Consider the following 16440-nt stretch of genomic DNA (forward strand, 5'->3'; position numbering starts at 1 on the left):
GGCTTATCTATATGCTAAAAGATTTCCCATTAAAGTGAGAATGATAATCATATTTAATGATAAATGTCTTATTGAGGAGACTAATATTATCTTAATGATGTTTTCATTAGCACGAAAGGAGCTTTATTTATTCCTAGAGATTCAGTCATAAAGCTAGAAGGTACTACAGATCATGTAATTCAGTTCCTTTTACCAAATGTCACTTAAACAGGGATACTAAACATTAAGGATGAAGTACTTTTACTCATCTAAATCATTGTGGTACCCAAACTGAATTTATTGGATCTCTACTTCAGAACCTTCCTCCATCTCCTCCTCCTCATCATGAGCATTTTTGGAGTGTCAAACATTGTACTAAGTCCTTTATATGCATTCGCATTTAATCATCAGAAAAACCCTGTGAGGGAAGCACTATTATTTTTTTCAATCTTATCAACAAGGAAATTGAGGCACAGATAATTTAGGACACTTGGCCAAGTCATTTAGTCATTAGACAGTAGAACAAGGATTTGATACCAGAGCCCCCTCTTAACTTCCATAGATTATAATACTATCCTCCTTCAATTTTAGTTACTGTAAGCTATTATCTGTCTATCTATTCATTCATACATCTGTTCCACCTACCATCATCACATTAGCAACTTTTAAGACGTAGACTTTTAAGATGTAGAAATGTAGCAAACTCTTCTAGATTAAAAAAAAAAAAAAGTCTTGCAAATGACAAACACGCTACACCATATCTTAGATGAATTATATGTTTTTGGAATTAGAATTTTTAAAAACTCAGTTACAACATGAAAAAGTGAAAAGGTTACCAAAACGATTCTATTCAATGAACTGAAAAGTAAACTAAACTCAGGGAACATGATTCCTCCAGCTCTGCTCTTTCTCAAGATTATTTTGGATATTTGGGGTCTTTCAGCAATTTCACTCCTGTGTATATATCCAAAAAAACAAGAACACTAATTCAAAAAGATACATGCACCCCAATGTTTATAGCAGCATTATTTACAATTGCCAAGATACGGAAGCAACCTAAGTGTCCATCAACAGATGAATGGAGAAAGAAGATGTGGTATACATATACAATGGAATACTACTCAGCCATTAAAAAAAGAAAGAAAAGAAATTTTACCATCTGCAGTAACATGGATGGACTTGGAAGGCATTATGCTAAGGGAGATAAGTCAGACAGAGAAAGACAAATACTGTATAATATCACTTATATGTGGAATATAAAAAATATAATAAACCAGTGAATAAAACAAAAAAGAGCCAGTGGGAAGGGGGAAGGGGACTAAGGGGTATAAACTATTAGGTATAAAATAAGCTCCAAGGATATACTGTACAACACAAAGAATATAGCCAATATTTTACAATAACTATAAATGGAGTATAACCTTTACAAATTGTGAATCACTATATTGTACACCTGTAACTTATATAGTATTATACATCAACTATATTTCAATAAAAAAGCGAACAAACACTGTGAAAATATTCAATGTGCTTATAATACGCATTGAAAGCTGGATAATTTTACATTGCTATACAGCTAGACTGTGTGCCTAAGCCTTAATTTATACGGCTTACTAATAAAAAGTATAAAGAACCTTAGGCTCTGCATCTTGATAGGTACTGTTAAATACTGTCATTATTTTTAAGTACACCAAAGCCAAAACACATGCTAATGTTAACAAATCATTACCTCTGCAAATGAGCATTCTACCTGAGCAGTTCAAATGCTACTTTATTATACATTTAGAGATTAGGTATGTTGGCTATTAAGCCGTACTTACTTTCTTAAGATGAAGAAGCACATAAGGAGAATCACACTCAGTTATTATTAAATGTTATAATGATTCTAAGACTAAGTAGCAGTTGACTCAAATGTATTTCTAGCAAGAGCTCTCTTTTTTGATATCCTTGATAAGCACCGAATTCATTTTCTTGTTAAATAAGCCTACTTCTCTTCTCCTATTCTCATCCTAGGAGTGAAAATAGGGATTGTCCACCTGATCATTATACCAGCAACCTGGAAGTTGTGCCAGAGGTCTTTCCTTCACTTCCTACCTCCAATCAGTAGTCAAAACCTGCATATTTTATATCCTTGTTATCTTTCTAACACTTCTCATCCCTCTCTTCATCACCACTGCTGTTGTCCTAGTTCCAGCCTTCTCGTCTCCTGCCTTGGCTAATGCAATAATCTCCTAACTGGTCTTAGGCTCCTAATTTTCCTTCTGCCCATTCATCTTCTTAAAATCTCAAGCAGAGGGTCTTGCTAAAATGTAAAACAAATAATGTACCTCCTAAAGATTATAATTCTTTAATGGATCCTCAAGAAAAACTTCAAAAGCCTTAGCATGGAATGAAAGCCATCTATGAGATGTCTTTTTTTTTTTTTTTAAAGATTTATTTATTTATTTATTTATTTATTTTTGGCTGTGTCAGGTCAGTTGCGGCATACGGGATCTTCATTGAGGCATGCAGGATCTTTCGTTGCGGCGTGCGGGTTTTCTCTTCTCTAGTTGTGGCGCACAGGCTCCAGGGCGCGTGGGCTCTGTAGTTGTGGCGTGTGGGTTCCAGAGCGTGTGGGCTCTGTAGTTTGCAGCACGCAGGCTCTGGCTGAGGCGCGCGAGCTCAGTAGTTGTGGCTTGCGGGCTTAGTTGCCCCGTAGCATGTGGGATCTTAGTTCCCTGACCAGGGATCAAACCCATGTCCCCTGCATTGTAAGGTGGATTCTTTACCACTGGACCACCAGGGAAGTCCCTATGAGGTGTCTTAATATGACCTCTCTGGCTCATTTCGTTTGCCTGACCCCCCTACTTCCTGTGGTCCAGCCATAATGATTTTCATGGTTCAATTCAAGTATACACTTTCCCCTCCAAGTCTTCCTTGAAATGCTTCATTCTGCTGTCCCTTTCCCTAATTACTGGTTTCCCATGTTTATTCTCCACCCTGCACAGGTTTCTACTGTAGTCCATGTTATACTTCTGTACTCGTTGACATAGCTCTTTCTTCCTATGAGGGTGCAAGGTCCTTGGAGAAGGGACTATGTCTGTATTCTTAGTATCCAACAAAGTCCCTGGCTCAGAGCAAGTGTTCAAACGTTTGTTGAATGAATGACTGCCTGTATACACTATTAAGATTACTACATAGTTACTACATTATTATTCTGTATAAGAACGTTTGAGGCCTGTGTATCTCTTCATATTTTATATAAAATATATAGTACTAAATATTTTTATGAGAAATCCTATTTTTAGACCCATATGTCCAAGATCATAATGCTGAAAATTCTACTGGATATGAATGTTGTCTATTTTATGTCTCTTATTTTATTATTATTATTCTTCTTTCAGCCATGCCGGGTTTCGTGGCTTGTGGGATCTTAGTTCCCTGACCAGGGATCAAATCAGGGTCCCGTCAGTGAAAGCCCGGAATCCTAACCACTGGATCACCAGGGAATTCTATGTCTCTTATTTTAATGAATGTACCAAAGGGAGGATTTTCTCTGTTCAGTCATGACTTGATAGCAAACTATTACATCCTCCAGAAATAGGAGAAAATGGAGATTTCCTGGATTTCCTAAGAATGGTCACAAATGTTGAATTCTGGCCAAAAGTTTGCTTACGTTTCAGCAGAGTTTTCCTTTTCATTACAATAAACCAAATTATAAACCCATGTTCAAAAGTTTTAGAAAATTGGCAATTGGTAGTATTTCTTTGGTAATCAGATTCAGGAAAGGTGAGGAAGGATGGAGGGAGAGATGGGATGGAGGGGAGAAAGAGGAAGAGGAAAAATGAGAAGAAATGAAGAGAAAATACACACAGAAAGGGAAAGAAAGAAAAGAGAGAATCCGGTTTCAAAAGGCAAGACTCCTCAGACGACACTATACTTGTGTATGTAAATGTATGCTCCTTTTCTCAGTTGCCCATATGCCAGTTTGCATCCCATTCCTATCAGACACTGTCAAAAGCCATCTTAATATGTAGCCCCAGGCATCAGAATGAGTGCTTCTATCTTCTCCATATGGTTTAATAAGGATAGATTAGGATTTGGGGCTGCCACCTGTCCAAATCAAGCCTTTACAAGGCTCCCATTGCAACAGCTCATTGGAAGAGGCAAGTTCTCAATGTGGCCTCATCCAAGAACGCTTCTGACATTATACCAGAGGTGTGGAAGTAGAAAGAACTGCTCAGGAGGAGTCTCAAATAGTGGTTACGAGAACATAAGTGGAGGACTAGCATCTACTTGGTTGATAAAAATATTTTTTTCCAAAAGATTCTATTCTATGTCTCTAAATATCACCTTGTCAGAAAATAGTGAAGCATCAATGACATCAAGCCTAACAGTACAATTAGAAATGGCAAAAAGAAAGCAAGAGGCTTAAATAAAAGGTAAACTAGGGGTGCAGATGTACCCAGTTATTTTGAGCATCCCAATAATTAATAAATTAGTGTTGATTATTTACAGACCCAAAAGAGTCTTACATTTACAAAAGTACTTGTCATAGGCTTTTAAAAGTAAGATTTCAACACAGAATTTAAACTACAATCCAATTAATAACGATTACTGAGACAATAACCACTGGATAAATTAAGGATAAGCAGATAAAAGAGTTCACATACTGTGTTTAGGGTAAGAATACGCTGTTGACTCCTGAGACCATATAATCCAATTTTATATCGTGCCTTCCTCCTTCTAATTAGTCAGCATTAGTGGATTACTAGGAAGAATGAATTTCCCCCCTAAAATTCTAATTCTGATTAGGCATTTCAGAAGGGAATGAGTAATTTATGACCAGCAAAAAAACACAAAAAATACCCAAACACAAGAACCACAATAAAAACAATAGATTTTGCCACAAAACAACAATTATTCAAGGGACTACAAACTGTATCAATCCTTAACAATGCAAGCACCATGGACTAAGATATAAAATTAACAGGTCACTCTCTATGTTGACAAATACATATAATGGGATCCCCAGCACAGGAAATACGACTACGGGCTTCAGGAGAAAAGCCCGGAGGACTGCAGCCTAGAACAGCGTTATGTAAAAAGAAAACACACACACACACACACAAACCAAACCAAACTTCCTCCCCACTCAGATCTAGGAATAGCGCCCAGCCAAGAATCTGGCACATTAAGCAGGCACTCAATAAATATCTGTTTATTGAATAAATCCACCCCCTAAAGGAAACTCTGAGAGCATCCTGCTGAGGTTTAAGTAAAATAGAAGACTCTTCAGGTTTTATTCTCCTTTTAACTAAAAATTTGATAAGCAATTTTACATAGTTTGGTAATATTTAATTTATACTATACTGGAATGATAACCTCCTAAAACCACACCCAACTCTTCCTTTCCTCTCAGGGCACTTGTTAAAAAATACCTACCTACCTATCTACCTATCTATCTATCTATCTATCTATCTATCTATCTATCTAGAGATAGGAGGTAACAAGGAATGAGAGCACTGATGTTATAATGTTTATTATTTGGGGGGCAACAAATCCAAATCAAACAAAACCAAGTTTAAAACTATAATTAAAAATGTCATAGCACACAGTACACATAACTGAATTACAGTTTTACAATCTGTTGCATTACAGTTAGTACTGCATATATGCCCATATCCTCCACTAGATTATATGCTTTTCAAGGGCAGGAATTGTTTTTTACCCATGTATCTGTAAGGTGACTGGGATTTGGTAAATTGTAGGCATTCAGCCCCCATTTCTTGCAGAATTAATTCAGGAAAAAATCAATATAAACATTAAGCAAGGCTTAGGGCAAAAATAAGCGAAGTCTCGTGGTCTAGCAATTCTCATGCTGGATTTTATGAGACTAGTATTAAAGCCAAATGGAAAGTCTGTAATTTTACTCCAGTTAATACAACCTTCTGATCTTTGGGGTTATGTCCCACAATACCGTCCCGGTAATGGAAACAATGGAGTATGGCTGTAACATGATCAATAGCCCTCAAGTGCGGGGTTCCTGATGTTCGTGGCCTTCAGGAGTTAAAGAAGTTTCTGCAAATCTACAGTGAAGAACACTGTTAGAGCATTTTAGATTATTTTCTCTAAGGCACTAATTTCTAAGAAAATATACAGATTAAAATTTTAAAATGTCTACATGTAGTAAAAAGATACTAGAGCAGTACTGCAGCATTCAATTTAAAAAAAAGCTAGTGACTCCTTGATTTTTCATTTCTTTTACTATATTAGTCGGTAAAACAAGTTCTGACACACAATTTTGAATTCAATCAGCTCTTGGGATTGGAGTTAAATACATTTTCGAGTTTTAGTGGTCATTTCATCATTTGTAAAAGAGCTATAAAGCTAACCTGGCACACAGCTCTGCTATAATCTAGAAGTCATAAACCTTTCTGCATTATTCCTAGTAGATGTATATACAGATATAACTGTAAACACCAATTTGCGAATTTCAGATGTACAGCTCATTTAAGCTCTTGAGGTAGAATGACACACAGGTGCCAGCCCTCCATATTTCAAAGCCTGAAAATTAACCTAATATACAATATGGTGACCTAACAGTTCTTCATTTGAAAGAAATCTGAAAAGTAATCTCTGATACAGCCGAAGTGTGAGAATAACCCAGCAGGATTTCCACCTCTTCATTTCTTAATGAGTTTTTTGATAATGAGAGGTGACTTTGCCAGTCACTCTGGGCTCTATTATGGCTAATTTGACTCCACTTCACTCTCCTTGTTAATTATTAACACTAGCCTTTTTATCCTCATGAGACCACATTCCAATTTTTCTTTTTTCGATTTTTATGAGCCCATCTTTATGAAGGTGAAAGTCTTGGAGAATAGGTTTTCACTTAGTGTAGAGCCTGAACATTTATATTCGTTTAGGTAGAGACGCTGTGACATTGATTATATAAGCACGGGTGTTCTTCAGGATGGCTTTAATGTGCTAGCAATGTGAAAAGGCTGTTAATTAAAGAAGAAGCACCGTGGTATTTTTCAGCTGGGAATCAGTTCCCAACAGAATGGTCATTTGCCACTTGCTAGCATATCCACAGATTAAAAGGTGACTAGCTCCAAGAGTTTGCCTTTCGGTAGTACTGAAAGAGATGATTTGTGCCATTTGCAGATGGCTTTCATTTGTCAGAAGCAGTCACTTGCCATACGGATTATTGACAGGACAGGACAATTGTGGAAAATAGCACGCAAGGGTAGAATCTATTTGTACCAGCTTCATAGTCATTCAGGATCATTCAACTACCATGCTAATTGCTTCATTATGAAAACATTTATTTTCCCTAATTTTAATACATCTGTTTTTCAAAACTGTTTCCTGAGATACCATTTAAAGTGATTACCCATCTAATTAAGACTTGAGTTGTGGGGAGTGGATCAGGATGTATGGAGGAAGGGTGGAGAGGTAAGCGGGAGTTCAGTCTTTTTTGGACAGAAATGAGGGAGCCGGAGTTTGTTTTCTTCATCAGTCCTTCTCTGGGAGTCAATGGGTGAGCCTGTGAGGGGCGGGAGACTGGGGACAGTTGCTAAAATTGTGGTGCAGCTGGTACTCTTCCCTCGAGGAAAACCACATTTCATCTCCAAGGATCCTTAAGGCTAAGACTTTCCCTAATCACGCCCAACTGTAAGGAAACACACCTACCCCAGACACAGTTCTTTTTTCCCTCCTTAAAATAGCAACCGAATTCACTGTCTTGAATCTCTTTCCTCCTCTAATTAGTTCAGTCCCTGGAAATCTCGTCATGGATGTTTTTTAAGGTACATGCTAAGACAATACTTTATCTGGTCCTTTCTGCACCCTTTAACCAACCTGCTTCCTTTGCCCCCATAATTCAAGGCCCTTATAAACATTTCATGAGGTAAAAATAAAAGTTCAAGGAATCTCCTATCTTCTTTAAAAATATTATCTTACTTTATAAATGCTCCCAGAATCTGCATTTGTGACTGTAGACTGAGGTGGGCTGGAGACCAAGTGTTCAGGCTCCAACTTGCCGCTGCCTTGGTTTCCTGCCAGCAAGCCCCAGCCCAGGCACCTCGCCTCCTAGGGGTTTAGTTTATTCAGCTGGAAAATGAAGATGTTTGTCTAAGATCCTCTCCGCTCCCCTAAAGATAAACACCTATTTTTAAATATCAAAGCATAAATATTTTAACAAAATAAAGATGGTAAACATCCAGCAGGAACATCTAAATTGTTCATTAAAAAAAAAACCCCCAAACAACTCAGCTATAAAGTTTTCAAGGCACAAATAAAGCACAAATTCTAACTAATATTTCTGTTACAGACGTGTTAGTAATTTTTATTTTGGAAAAGCAGACATAAATATGTGACATTATTAGTAATAAATCACAACCATTTAAAATCTCTATATAAGTAGTGGTATGCCACGTGTGGGGTAAGAGTAAGCACTGTTATCCAGCAAATTATCTCCCTTAACAAGACTGGACATTTTGGAGCAATCTGTTCCTATTTTACCCCTGGCTAGTTAAGGTTTAAATTAATTAGAATTTGGACTATACCTCTAGTTGGGTCAATACGGTAAAAACTGTCAGGCCATGGCAGTGATGTAAGAATCTTTCTTTGGGAGGTGGTGGTAAAAGGACAGAAGTTTTATGGTTTCCTATAAACTTTCCAAAAGGACAACTTGGGGGCAGCTATAGGTTGACATTTAACATTTGAATTGAATTCACTAAATCACCATCTGAATATTTCAGGAATTTAATGAAATAAACATAATTATTAACAATATTCTTCATTATTATCAAGGGTGATATTAATAGCAAAAAAAAATTATGTCTTACCAACTACTGAGATATTACTAAGTGGTCTTGGCTTTGGATAGTAACTTGTGAGTTTGAGTTGAAAGTTACTGCATTCTATTTCAATTCCCCAGACCACACCGTTCTCCCAGTACTAAAAGGAAATTACGGCACTAGAGAACTTTTCTATTTACCTCACTACATAGGGGAGCTGTTTTTCTCTGAAATAATTGATGTTTTCTAAAATATGTTAATCACTGCAAAATCAAAGCCTAGATCTAGACTTACTCCCCCAAATTGATAACATTCAAAAGAAATCATTAATCAATGCTTCTGTGTGATTGAGTAATGTATACCAAAATGACATAACACAATACTTTATGCATTTAATAGTAGCCAATTTTATAAAAATGGTTTAAAACAGGAGAGGAATGTGATATTCTTTTGAATTAAATATTTGGCTAAAAATCACATTTCTGTTATTCTCTTTTTAGTGTTCTTTTTGATATGACTCATAAAATTACACTTGAATGTAAGAGATCTTCTTAAAAATAAATTTTAAAAGATGTTAATTCATTGGCATTATAGTAGAGGTTCCCCAAGAAAATTTCTAAGAAATCTACAGCATATTTATTTTCTTTATAAATAAATTCTAATATATTGAATAAGTTAAATGATTCATCATCTTTACTATTTCACTGAGAATATTAATAAATACCTTCATCTTTGAACAAACCCCCAAATAAATCTAAATATGGTCAATTCTGGAGTTTTCATGCAAGTGGAGAAGAGCAATGTTAGAAATAATCCTATGTTTATTTATTCTCATTTAGGGACTAAATGTATAATATTGTACATGTATTTATTTTTGGCAGTAAGTTTATTGATATATATTTGTCATAAGAAAATATTAAACCTCATTTGTAATTTCTTAGCAGAAAAAAAAATGATGATAAGAGACTGGGAAAGAAGAAGGTCATTTGAGGTCTGCTAGCTGGCAGGAGGGAACCAAACTGGAATGTAAAAGCTGTCTGAGGACAATTTGCAGAATAAACGATTCACATACGGATAACTGTGGGTATAGCAACTCCTGAGAGCAGACATTGTTGTTGAACCTGAACTAGGAATTGTAGCTTAGTTCTTTGGCTTTTTAATAAGACCTTTTGGAAATGAAATTGGATAAGAGAATGAATAAGATGGCTAAAAAAATCAAGACTGAAATTGTAACTGATTAATATCTATAATATTTATTTAGCATTCATTATACATGAGCTATTACCTTCTTTAATCCTCACGACCAATACACTGTAGGTACTATTATTTCTTTCTTTTATAGATGAAGAACCTAAAGTTTACCGAGGTTAAGCTATTGTCAAAGGTCAAGTAGTGAGCAGCAGAGACAGATGTGAATCTGTCTGGCACCAAAGCCCATGTTATTAATTAGTATAATATGATGCCTCTCTCTCTTACATACTTAGTATAACATGTTATTAATTAGTATAACAAAGGTTCTTACCCTGGTGTCCCAAATCCAGATGTCCATGGGGAGTCCAATATTACACACAATTTCATATCTATGTAGCTGTTTTTTCCCAGTAAAACAGTTATAGTTTTATCATAGACTCAAAGGGATGAATAACCAAAGGAACGTAAGAAATGATGGACTAGGGTGATGAACAAAATCAAGAGAGTAATTTTTAAAAAAACAAAGACAAATGTCAAAAAAAAAAGATTTAAATTTAAACCTGGAAACACAGAGTAGTGATATCCTGCAAAGAGAGAAGCAAAGAGATCTGGAGTTTTAAAAGACAGCAAGTGTGAACGGTATCACCAGTGTGACTAAGCTCCTGGGAGAGAGGACAGCTGTGGGCTGCAGGAAGACAGGGCAGAAGGCAGGCAGCTCTCCTTGGGGCCTGGGTTACCCAGGTAACATTGTGGGCACTGTGTACTTCTTAGCACCACACTCCAGAGCAATACTGAAAACTGGAGTGAGACCTTCTTAGAGGAAGGTGATAAAAATGGTGATGGGCATGAAAACGCTGTCACATGAGAAAGAGTTAAATGACTGGGGATAATGGCTGGGAGAAGAACTTATGCAACAAAAGAAAGCCATTCCATGGATCAGGCAGAACAAGTCAGAACCAGAGGTCAGAAAGAGGCAGAGTTCAACCTGGTTTATATTGAGAGTAGTGTAATACAATAGGGAATTAGTGACCCCAAGACCACTGCAAGTGTTGAAGCAAAAGGCTGTCAGTAGAAACCAAACCTGAGTTGAAGGGAAACTTCAAAAAGAATCATCAAAGGAAAGGCCCACAGGAATCTGTATGCTAAGAAATGCCTCCAAAAATCCTGACGAAAAACTAGGTTTATACTGGCTGCTAGAAGACCATGTACCAGAATAATTATAAAAGTTATTACTGCATTGGAAAAAAATATCTCAACAGAGAACCTTTACATTCTCTTCAATTTCTAAATACTGAGAGAGCAAGCAATACCGCAGGGCAATATTCCTATCATCTGTAGAACCGAATCTCTTCAGGCCAACAATATTAGCACAGTGTGTATTAGTAGAAGACTTAACATGGCATGATGTCTAGAATAAGTTTCTAAGTAACATGGCATGATGTCTAGAATAATAAGTTTCTAAGGTGTCTTTCAGAGATCTTAAATTCTCAGGTACTTTAGAAATGTTAACCTTTGAAGATTTTCTGATTCACAGGTACACTGAGAAGGTGCCTATGTAGTCAGTGCCTGATGAAGCAGAAGGGTAGGAATGAGAGCAACTTTAGAGGCCAGTGGAGCAATGTGAGAGTGTTGCTGGTCTCGCCCAGACCCGGGTGGGATATACCTGGGGAGACTGAGCAAATGTTAATGTTACCCGTGTTGATTCTTGTGGGGTGACTGCTAGAGCTCCGTAAATCCAGACTCACACACACAAAGTTCTCCCCTCCCCCCCATTTCTACACTAAAGAAAATGCAAGTGCTTACCGTCATTTCTGAGGAAATTATTAAGCAGTTGGAAAAGAGGAAAACTGTCCCAGGAGTCTTGTGGTTGTGCTTCCAGTGCGGTATCCATATCCACTGTGAATAAAGCCCAGAATTTCTCTGCATGCTCTGCCAATAAATCAGGCCACCAGGCAAACGCCTGTAAACAAATAAAGAAATAATGTAAACATACATTACCTGTTAGAAACCTACACAAATACTGTAAAAATATGTCATTAAAAGTGAAATTGTAGGACATGATTGTAGAGTATGATACCAAGTGTTTTAATATTTCTAGTCACAGAAAAAAGAATTGGAAATAAATACGCCAAAACATTCATAGTAGTTATGTATAAATTATGAGATACAAGGAATTTTTGTTTTATGTATTTTTCAAATGTTCTAAATCAAAAATGTGTTTTAAAAAATAAAGCAATGTCATTTTACATTTTAATTCTACATTAGATTTCATATTTTATTTATCAATGCCAAATTTGTTTACTATTTAAATACACAAATCTACACAATTATTTCCCATTTAAAAAAGATTACATTTTATTTGTAGTACTTTTTTATGAATCTAAGGTCTAAAGCTAAAACACACTTTCATAGAGAGGGATTTCCTGACTCTCCAGTGTAAATTATGTCCTCTAGATAGTCTCTCTGCTACCAAGTATTTTCATTTCACAGGACTTAGTACTGTGTATATGCCCACACATACAAATATTTTAATGTTCGCCTCTTAAATTAGACTGTAAACCCCACAGGGGCAAGGCTATGTATGTCCTGTTTATTACTTTATATTCAGCTAGGCATTTTTTAATGCCATTTAGTTAGTAACAATAATCACTTAAAAAAATCTCTGCTGTTTAGATGAGTGAAAAGAGTATTTACTTTTTAGGAGGTTCTCAAAAATAATGTGGCCTGCCATGTAACCTGGCAGCAGGCCCACCAGCCAGCCCGCCTATGGATCCTACCAACCAGACCACCTGGAATATCTGGCTGGGCTGACTGGTGAAGGCTTTCCCTGCTGAAGTCAGTCTGTAAAGAAAGGAAGAAGAGACAGTTTCTTCAAATGCACAACACCAATGTAAGATTACCAGATCGTGAAGAATCTAGAAATAGGACACCAAACAAAAGAACAAAATAAAGCTCCCACAGACAATCCCAAAGAAATGGAGATGTATAAATTGCCTAAAAACATTCAAAAATTCTTTTAAAGAAGTTCAGTGAGCTACAAGAGAAGAAAGACAGACAACTAAATGAAATCAGGAAAATAATATATGAAAAAAATGAGAAGTTCAACAAACAGAACCATAAAATGAACCAAATAAATATTCTGGAGCTGAAGAACACAATAACCAAAAAATTTAAAGGACAGCTTCAACAGTAGACTTGATCAAGTGGAAGAAAGAATCAATGAACTTGAAAAGAAGTAATTTGAAATTATCTAGTCAGAGGAACAAATAGAAAGAATGAAAAGGAGTGAAGAAAGCCTATGAGATTTGTGGTACATCTTCAAGTGAACCAATTTGATATGTATTATCAAATACATATTTCTGGAGTTCCAGAAAGAGAAGAGAAAGAGAAAGGGTCAGGAAATTTATTTAAAGAAATAATGGCTGAAAACTTCCCAAATCTGAAAGAAATGGACATACAGATTGATGAAGCCCAAAATATCCCAAATGGGTTGACCAAAAGAGGTCTACTCTGAGACACATTATAACTAAAATGTCAAAAATTAAAGACAGAGAGAGGATTTTGAAAGCAGCAAGAGAAAAGTGACTCATCATATACAAGAATAAGGCTATTTGCAAATTTCTCAGTAGAAACCTTAGAGGGTTAGAGGGAGTGGTAAGATATATTCAAAGAGCTAAAGAAAAAACTGCCAACCAAGAATACTATACACAGCAAAACTGTCCTTTAAAAATGAAGACAAGATAAAGACTTTCCCGGACAAACTAAAAGTGAGGAAGTTTGTCACCACTAGACCTGCCTTACAAAAAGTGTGAAAGAAAATTCAAGTTGAAACAAAAGGATGCTAAATGCAACACAAATGTATACGAAAGTATAAATCTCACTGGTAAAGGTAAATATGTAGACAAATAATACTGTAATGCTGTAATGGTGGTGCATAAATAACTTTTAATGCTAGTATAATATCTAAAAGAGAAAAGTAGTAATAATAACTTTAACCACAAAAATTTGTTACTGGATATATAGTACAGAAGAGGTAAAATTTGACATGAATAACATAAAGTATGTGTAGGAAGTCCAAGTGCAGGGTTTTGTATGTGATTGGAGTTATAAGTTTAAAATAGATGGTTAAAAGCTCTGAAGTCCAGTTGAGAGGTCAGCTTTACCTATCAGTAATTAATTTAAATGTAAATGGATTAAAATCTTCAATCAAAAGACACAGAGTGACTGAATGGGTAAAACAACAAGATACAACTATATGCTTGCTATCTATGAGAAACTCATTTTAGATTTAAGGATACACATAGGCTGAAAGTGAAGGGGTAGAAAAAGATATTCCATGCAAATGATAACCAAAAGTGAGCAGGGGTGTCTATACTTATATCAAACAAACTACAGTATATGTTAAAAACTGCCAAAAGAAATAAAGAAGGTTATTACATAATGGGAAAGGGTCAATTCACCAGGAAGCTAGGACAATTAAAAATATATAAGCATCCAAACATCAGAGCACCTAAACATGTAATCCAAACATTGACTCTGTAGGGAGAAATAGATGGCAACACAATTACAATAGGAGACTTCAATACTGTACTTTGAATAATGGAGAGAGCACCCAGACAGGAAATTGGGAAACAGCAGACTTGAACAACACCAAATGGGCCAAACAGACACATACAGATCATTCCATACAACAGCAGTAGACTATACATTCTTCTCAAGTACTCATGAAACATTCTCTTGGAAAGATCACATGCTACGTCACAAAAACAGTTTTACAAATTTAAGAAGATTGAAATCATCCCTAGTATCTTTTCCAACAACAGTAGAAAAAAGCTTGAAATGAATTACAAAAGAAGAAGAGAAAAAAATCACAAAAACATGGAGACTAAACAAGATACTCTTGAACAAACATCGGATCAAAGATGAAAGCAAAAAGAAAGTAGAAAATATCTTGAGACAAACAAAAAACATAACGTACCAAAAGTTATGGGATGCAGTGAAAGCAGTACTAAGAAGGAAGTTTATAGCAATGAACACCTACATTAAAAAAGAAAAAAAAAATCTCAAATAAACAATATAACATTACACCTCAAAGAACCAGAAAAAGAAGAACTAAGCTCAAAGTTAGAAAAAGAAAGGCAATAATAAAGGTTAGAGTATAAATAAGTGAAACAGAAAGTAGAAAAACAATAGAAAAAATCAAGGAAACTAAGAGCTGTTTTTTAGAAAAGATGACAAAACTTTAGTTAGATTAAAAAGAAAAAAAACAAAGAAGACTCAAATAAATAAAATCATTTAAATGGAAGGGAGACATTTCAACTGATGCCACAGGAAAGAAAAAAGAATCGTAAGAGGGGCTTCCCTGGTGGCGCAGTGGTTGAGAATCTGCCTGCCAATGCAGGGGACACGGGTTCGGGCCCTGGTCTGGGAAGATCCCACATGCCACGGAGCAACTAGGCCCGTGAGCCACAACTACTGAGCCTGCGCGTCTGGAGCCTGGGCTCCGCAACAAGAGAGGCCGCGATAGTGAGAGGCCAGCGCACCGCGATGAAGAGTGGCCCCTGCTTGCCGCAACTGGAGAAAGCCCTCGCACAGAAACGAAGACCCAACACACAGCCAAAAAAATAATAATAAATAAATAAATTAAAAAAAAAAGAATCATAAGAGACTATAATGAACAATTATACATCAACAAATTAGACAACCTAGAAGAAAAGGATAAATTCCTAGAAACATATAATCTATCAAGACTGAATCAAGAAGAAACAGAAAACTTGAACAAACCAAAAACAAGTAAGGAATTTGAATCAGTAATCAACAACCTCCAAAGAAGAAAAGCCTAGGAACAGATAGCATTACAGGTTAATTCTATCAAACGTTTAAAGAAGAATTAAAACCAAGTCTTCTTAAACTCTTTCAAATAATAGAAGGGGGAACATTTCTAAACTCATTTTATGAGGAGAGTATCACCCTGATATCTAAGGCAGAAAAAGACACCATACGCAAAGAAAAATATAGGCCAATATCCTTGATAAACATGGATGTGAAAATTATCAACAAAATACTAGCACATCAATTTCAACAGCATATTAAAAGGACCACACACTGTGACCAAGTGGGATTTATCCCTGGGATGTAAAGTTGGTTCAACACACACAAATCAGTCAATGGGATACACCAAATTAACAGAGAGAAGGATAAAAATCACATGATTGATCATCTCAGTAGATGCAGAAAAAAATTTGACAAAATTCAACATCCTTTTATGATAAAAATTCTTACAAATTAGGTATAGAAGGAACTTACCTCAACACAACAAAGGCCATATGTGAGAAGCCCACAGCTAACATCATATTCAGTGCTGAAAAACTGAAAACTTTCCCTTTAAAATCCAGAATATAGCGAGGATGCCCCCTCTCATCACTTTTTTTTCAACACGGTAATGGAAATCCTCGCCAGAGCAATCAGGCAAGAAAAGGAAATA

General features: G+C 36.0%; 1 protein-coding gene across 22 annotated transcripts in view; it reads right to left on the minus strand.

Annotated features, from left to right (window-relative positions):
• CADPS2 (calcium dependent secretion activator 2) overlaps positions 1–16440 on the minus strand; it is a 549410-nt gene that overhangs the window by 75685 nt on the left and 457285 nt on the right. For all 22 annotated transcript variants that reach the window (XM_082399988.1, XM_082399986.1, XM_082399984.1 and 19 more), the window contains one exon: positions 11760–11916. In XM_082399988.1, coding sequence (XP_082256114.1) covers positions 11760–11916 — 157 coding nt within the window. The remainder of the gene's footprint in view (positions 1–11759; positions 11917–16440) is intronic.

This window comes from Balaenoptera borealis (assembly GCF_965194805.1).
Source record: "Balaenoptera borealis genome assembly, chromosome: 7".
Lineage (NCBI taxonomy): Eukaryota > Metazoa > Chordata > Mammalia > Artiodactyla > Balaenopteridae > Balaenoptera > Balaenoptera borealis.